The sequence below is a fragment of the Mesocricetus auratus genome, unplaced genomic scaffold, assembly GCF_017639785.1.
Source record: "Mesocricetus auratus isolate SY011 unplaced genomic scaffold, BCM_Maur_2.0 Super-Scaffold_100004, whole genome shotgun sequence".
In the NCBI taxonomy this organism is placed as follows: Eukaryota; Metazoa; Chordata; class Mammalia; order Rodentia; family Cricetidae; genus Mesocricetus; species Mesocricetus auratus.
This window is the reverse complement of record NW_024429189.1, coordinates 537,559-544,348: the sequence shown is the minus strand read 5'-3', so window position 1 is coordinate 544,348 and position 6,790 is coordinate 537,559. Positions and strand designations below refer to the sequence as shown.

General features: G+C 51.9%; 1 protein-coding gene across 3 annotated transcripts in view; it reads left to right on the top strand.

Annotated features, from left to right (window-relative positions):
* Hmcn2 (hemicentin 2) overlaps window positions 1-6,790 on the top strand; it is a 140,500-nt gene that overhangs the window by 23,660 nt on the left and 110,050 nt on the right. For all 3 annotated transcript variants that reach the window (XR_005877070.1, XM_013124789.3, XM_040745007.1), the window contains exons 5-8: window positions 2,101-2,272; window positions 3,001-3,107; window positions 3,847-3,967; window positions 6,197-6,460. Coding sequence is in view for 2 of the 3 variants with exons in the window: in XM_013124789.3 (XP_012980243.1) it covers window positions 2,101-2,272; window positions 3,001-3,107; window positions 3,847-3,967; window positions 6,197-6,460 (664 nt within the window). In the remaining variant the exon portion in view is untranslated. The remainder of the gene's footprint in view (window positions 1-2,100; window positions 2,273-3,000; window positions 3,108-3,846; window positions 3,968-6,196; window positions 6,461-6,790) is intronic.

The following is a 6,790-nucleotide window of genomic DNA, read 5'->3' as shown; positions in this document are numbered from 1 at the left end:
ACTGACGTTGGCAAGCAAACATCATGCCCAGCTGTATGATAAACTCACCACAACATTATCCTTTTTAGAGGACTTTTAAGCTGGGCATGGTGGTACAGGCCTTTAATCTTAGCACTCAGAGATAGAGGGAAGTAGATCTCTGAGTTTGGGGCCAACCTGATCTACATAGAAAGTTCTAGACCAGCAAGGGTTACACAGACCCTGTCTCAAAAATCAAGCAAGCGTACAACTTCCCCAACCCTCGCAGTTACCGACACTTCAGCACTCCCCTGCGTTTTTCTCTCCTCATCCCTCTGGGTTTTGCTGACTTGTGATGCTTTATCCATAAATAATTTATAATTACTTATTTTTCATTGTGGCTGCTGTGACTGGAACCCAGGGTCCCATGTGTGCTATGAAAGTGCTCCTCGCCTGAGACTTATGTCACCCCACCCCTGCATAGCCTAGATTGTTCTAATAGAATTAATGAACTTTATTACTGTGATCTAGTACTAAGTCCTCGCTTGGTTTCCCCCAGTTGGCCTCAGCATGTCGTTTCTTTTGCATGTATGTACATGCACACATTTGAGGGTGCATGTTCTGGGCATGTGGAAGCATGAATTGACGTCAGGTGTGCTCCCCGACACTCTCCACTTAGTTTATTGGTGCGGGGTCTCTGACTGTGCCTGGAATTCCCAGTGTAGGCTGGTCTAGCTAGCCAGCTTGGTCTAGGGATCCCCTGTCTCTGCCTCCCAAGCACTAGGATTGCAGGTGGGCTGCCACACCCACCCGCCTTTTTGTCTTCGCACTGGCTATCTGCTCCTTATGCTTGCATGGCAAGTGCTTTACCTGCCAAGCTGTCTCCCTGGGCCCTCCCGGCGTTTTCTGAAGACACCTTTGAGGCTCAGGTTGGAATTATTGCTGCCTTCCCCACTTGGCTGTTCTGTCTCTTACGGCCTCTCCAGCCTGGAGCCGTCCACTCCTTTCCGTGACACCAGCCGAAGAGGCTCTGCCACATGTTCTAAATTCTAGTCTTTGTCCCGAGGTGTCACGAATGTATCCCCCTGCTTTCTAATTCTAACCTGAGTTTGTCCCAGGGTGGGTGGGGGCTGGTGTGTGTGTGGAGGGGTGTCTTGGGGTTGGTGCTGTGGTTTCTTTCTAATGGATGACATCAAGAGATAAACAGCTACAGTTTTACTGTAGCTGATGACAAATTGTGTCACTGGGTAGAGTGGTGACAGGCAGCTGTGTATGGCAAGGCCATGTCTCCCCACCCCACACTGACTTCAGTGCCTGTGGTGTGACACCCTGGCTCTGTGTGGATATTTAGTCTCCATCAATCTTACACCCTGTGCTTTTAGCATCTGAAGAGGATCCTTGCCCGAAACAATTATTTCATTATTAGTTGCAAGATGCTGGTTTCCTAATTGCGTCATTCCTTCCACATTTAGCAGAAGGCATTTTTCCAAAAGGGCTCTGAATCCTCGGAGAGGGACACTCTGACCTCTGAGCACCATTCCTATTGAAAGCAAAAGTTGTAGTCAGAGTTTTCCCTCCAATTGTTGTAGTACAAGGAAGTCTTCTTTTCCAGTGCCGGGGATCCAACCCAGGACCTCCTGCATGCTAGGCAAGCACTCCACACAGTGACCCCCCAGCCACACATTGCAGATTTTTAGCATATCTGATTGACGATGGGTCTCCACAGTACTGGTTAGATGATTCGTACCCCGTGAGAAGCCTGTGGCTCCAGGAACCACACAGATGGAGCCTCCGGATCTCCTAGGCACCCAGTATGCACCAGGGGCTTCCTCATGGGCACCAGAGACAGATGAGAGGCAGGGGCGTGGCCTGCAGAGAAGCCTGTGCTTGGTCCTTTCTGTTTCTGAGTCACCTGGTATCAACATACAGCCACTGTTTGGAAGCCATAGAAGCCAATCAGGCCAAGTGTAGGACAGTGATGAGTCTGTGGCCTTGGAGACTGAAGAGATTGTTTGTCACTCCAAAATCCACAGGGAGTGTGTGGATTCTGCACACAGCGGAAGCCTGTTAGAACTGTATCCGGTGGCCAGACATGTCAAAGCCCGGACACACCCACTAGTTCAACTTCTGTACCTTTCTCAGGTGCTGAAGTGGGTGGAGTCAGCGATCCAGGCCTCCAAAGTACATCTGCTGTCTGCAGACCACGAGGAGGGAGGGGAGCACACCTGGAGACTCCCTTTCGACCCCAGCCTGAAGGAGGTCACCATCTCACTGAGCGGACCAGGGCCTGAGATTGAAGTCCGGGACCCACTGGGTATGTGCTCCTGTTTGGATTCAAGACTGAGCTGGAATCCCAGGAAGAAACAGAAAAAGGCCATGGGAGGAGGGGGCTTGGGGGATGCTCAGTCAATAAAGTGCCCACCTCACAAACACGAGGACCCGAGTCTGGATACTCAGCACCCATGTTAAAATCGTGTGTGGCGACCATCCCGTACCCTCGGCACTGAGGGGAAGGGTGGAGGCAGGTGGGTCTCTGAGCTCCCTAACCAGACAAATGGATGAGCTCCAAGTGTAGCAAGACACCGTGTCTCAAAAAGAAAAAAATGGACCGGTGAGATGGCCCAGTGTGTAAAAATGCTTGCTGCCAATTCTGAAGACTTGGGTCCCACTTGACGAGAGGAGGAAACTGACTTATGTACATGTGCGCATGTGTGCACACGCTCACATGCACACACCCTCAACAGATATATACCACATATCCTCCCACACCCTGCAAAGAGGCAATGGTGCCAAGGGGTTCATACTTAAGGGTACGGAAATTAGGGAGGAGCGAGGGGACACCTGCAGAGGTGTCCCTGCAGGTGAAGAAGCTGGAAGGCTGGTGGCAGCTGACCAACGGGGACTTAAAGTGATGACAATCTTGTCAGTCCCGAGGACTCTTGAGGCTAGTGTTGGGGGACCGTGGGTTCCTGGAGACAGGGTGTGGAACCTGGGGACCCAGGGGAGAGAGAGAAGACTGAGTGGCATCTGGCACTTCCGCAGGAAGGGTCCTGCAGACGGACGAAGGTCTCAATGTGCTCCTCAACATTCCAGACTCAGCCAAGGTCGTAGCCTTTAAGCCTGAGCGCCCTGGGCTGTGGGCCATCAAGGTAGGGACACTGGGTTTTCAGGTGGAGAGGCTGGGGTGTGTGGACAGCGATGTGAGTCTGTCTACAGGAGAGCAGGGTCAAGAGCCAAGGAGCAACCGGCTTTGCAATTGCAAGGGAATGGAGTGGTTTGGGAGGATGTTAAGAGAGGCCAAGACAGAAACTTCAGTGTCTAGCTAAATTGGCACGTGGCTCACACTCCCGTCTTGTGTAGGGAGTGTAAACAGAGCAAGGCTGACTTTGGAGATGGAGCTTAGAGAGACAGGGCTGGCAGGAGACTGCTGTATCCGGAAGATGCTGGAAGCCGGGCAGGAGGACAGGCATGGCCTGCTGGAGGGGTGGGAGCCCCTGCTGACTGAACACTCACTGGGCTCCTGTGAGCTGCAGGGCATTGTGGCGGCTGCTGCAGGTGAAGGGGCCTTGCTGACAGCTCGATGTTCCAGATCTGCGTGTCTTTGAGACCAGAGCCACAGCGCCTCCAGGGAAGGTGCAGTAGGATGGCAGACAAGTAGGAGAACAGGCAGGGCCTGCAGGAGTTAGGAGAGAGCAGAAGCAGAAGCTTCCAGCAGAGTGGATAAGCTGGGCTTCTGTGTGTTCACGGAGCAGGCACGTTGCCCGTGTGTTCACAGAGGTGAGAGGGCTATAGCTGCAGGCGTGGGGCTTTACCAGCTGTGGCCAGTGGCTTCTGGGCTGGAGTCCTGAGTTCTGATGCTCTGGTGTTGTGGGTGGGGACCTGCTCTAGGTATACAGCAGTGGACGCCACTCCGTGAGAATATCAGGCATCAGCAACATCAACTTCCGAGCCGGCTTCTCCATGCAGCCTTCTCTGGACCTCAACCACACCATCGAGTGGCCTTTGCAAGGTACCTGTCCTGGGCCCTGAGGATGGTGATGGAAGGTGGTGGGAGGTCCCAGGCAGGCCTGGCTGTGTGAGCCCTTGTTACTGTGGAATGGGTCCTGCTGGGTTATTGTTCCAGACCACTGGGTGAAAAACCAACTCTGAGCCAGCTTCCTCTTCATCTGCCCAGGAGGTGATGTTTACCTTCAGAGCCTCCTTCCAGTCACTGAAGGGGTCCTGAGGATTCCTTTTCTTGCTTAGTCACTGTTTCTTCAGCCTTTTTATTTTCCTGTATGCATATGTGTTTGGGTACATGTGCATGTGTGTACATGTGTGTGGAGGTCAGAGGACTTCCTCTGGGGTCATTCCTCAGGCACTGGCTGCCTAATAACTTTTGTTGTTTCATTTTAAAATTTTATGTATATGGGTGTTTTGCCTGCATGTATGTGCACCATGTGGGTGCAGTGCCCACAGAGACCAGAAGAGGGCATCCGTTCCTCTGGAACTGGAGTTGCAAGCTGCCATGTGGGTGCTGAGAATTGAACCTGGGTCCTCTGGAAGAGAAACCAGAGCTCTTAACCGCTGAGCCATCTCTCCAGTCCCCAACCATCAATTTCTTTTTGAAACAGTCTTTCGCTGCCTCAGGCTTACCAAGTAGGCTAGGTTAGCTGTTCTTCGAGATCTAGGAGTCCGTGCATGTCTACTTCCCCAGCACTAGGCTTACACTGCCGCTATGTCCCCACTTTTCCATGTGGACTCTGGGTGTTGAACTCAGGTGCTCATGAGTGTAAGGTGAGCATTTTACCTTTTCTCTTGTTTTCCTTGTTGACGCCTGTATAGCTATAGTCCTGCTTCCTTAGACTTCTTGTATGCACCCTGCTAATTCAGAGGAGGGACAGGTGCAGTGAGCTGCTGGCTTACCAAAAGCGTCTTGGTGATCATGTGGTGGAGACTGAAATAGAGGGGTTGAAATTGGAGGTGAGGTCCCCTCACTGGAATGGGAGGAGCCCGTAGGCTTCATTTAGCATTTATTTTTCAGAAAAAAAGGCGAGGAAAATGGAGAAACCGAGGCCCTTCTGACAAACTAATTGAGACAAGATACTCTAAGCAGGGCCTGGTGGCACAGGCTTATGACCCATCTACCCAAGATCCAGAAGCAGGAGGATTGCAAGCTTAAGGCTTGCTGGGTAACTTGGCCAAGACCATGACTTAATAAAAAGTAAAGAAGTGGGCCAGTGAGTTGGCTCAGCGAATAAAGGCCTCACAGCCTGAGTTCAGTCCCTGGGACCCCACTGTGGAGGGAGAGAACCAATCCCCACAAGTTGTTCCCTGCCCATGTGTGTATGTGCGTGTTCTATGGCATATGTAGAATCGATGTTCTTTAAAAGCCATTGTAACTGCCTGGAAAGGTCGAGACACATGCAAAGTTAAGAAATCAGGCCAGGAATGTAGCTTAGTGGTAGAATGCTTGCAGTGTGTCAGCAAGGCTTTGGCTTAGTCACCAGGACTGAAAGGGGATGGATAGAATGAAGAAGAGGATGGAGGGAGAAACTGGAAATATTAACGAGTGCTTTGTATTTAGCCTTTATGATGGGAATATTAGGGCTTGGGGAGTCTGTGTCTAACTGAACATTGGATGCCTGGACCAGGGCAAGCAGCTACCACATGCCATTAGTATATGTAGGAGATCGTCCTTACAATCCAGTGATTGACCTTGGAGAGCTTCTACATACTATTGGCTGAACGCTGCAGTGTGGGCCTGACCCCGATACTTACAGGCTTGGCTATCCCTGGGAGTCACACTTAGATTCTTCCATGCCATGTGCAGACTCGGCATTTCTTTAAAAGCCATTGTAACTACCTGAGAGGGGAAGAAGGGACCTGACCTACGCTCCCAAATAAACTAAGGACATGGCAAAGGCTCAGTCCAGCTCTGTGCTTCTGGGAGAGGTTGGAAGAGAGTCCCCACGCTGGGCTGATCACAGCCAACGCTGTGGTAAATAGGGGTGGGGATGGGGGCTTTTGATGTGTCCCATCTCGCCAGGGTCTGGGTTTGCAGAAGCAGGGATACAGCTAATCCAGGCAGGGTGGAGAGACGGTGGTGTTTCAGGACCACGGACAGCGTCCCACCTTCAGCCTCCGCTCCCACAGGGGGAGGTAGAGAAGATGCAGGGTGGGTGAAGGAGGGCCAAGCAGGCTGGGTCCCAAAAACAGTCCCAGAGCCCAGTGCTCACTTCCACCTTTCTCTTTGCAGGCGTACCCATATCCGTGGTGATCAACTCTACGGGCCTGCAGGCACCTGGGCACCTTGAGTCCGTGGAGCTCTCACACAGCTCAGGGAAGTCCCTCCTCACTCTGCCCACACAGCTTCTCTCCAACGGGTCCACCCATCAGCTGTGGGCTGGGCCACCCTTCCACACACCAAAGGAGCGCTTTTATCTCAAGGTGAAGGGACAAGACCATGAGGGAAATCCCCTCCTCCGTGTCTCTGGAGTTTCCTACAGTGGGGTGGCCCCAGGTGAGTGCATATCTTCCTGGAGGCCTTTCATGGCTAGATTAGCTTGGGAAAGCTTCTGTGGACAGCTGTTCCTGGTTAGGCATCATGGTGAATCCTGGCACGATCCAGACATGTCCTTCAGCTTAATGAGTCAGGACAAAGCCATCCATCTACCTACTAACTTACCTACCTTCCCATCTGTGTACCCTCCTGCCCATTTTCCCACCCACCCATCCACTTACCCATCTACCCAGCTGTATATTCATCAGCAGCCCACTCCTCCTTACACTCACATCTATTTATCTATCCATCTGTCTACTCATCCATGTATCCATCCATCCATCCATCCAT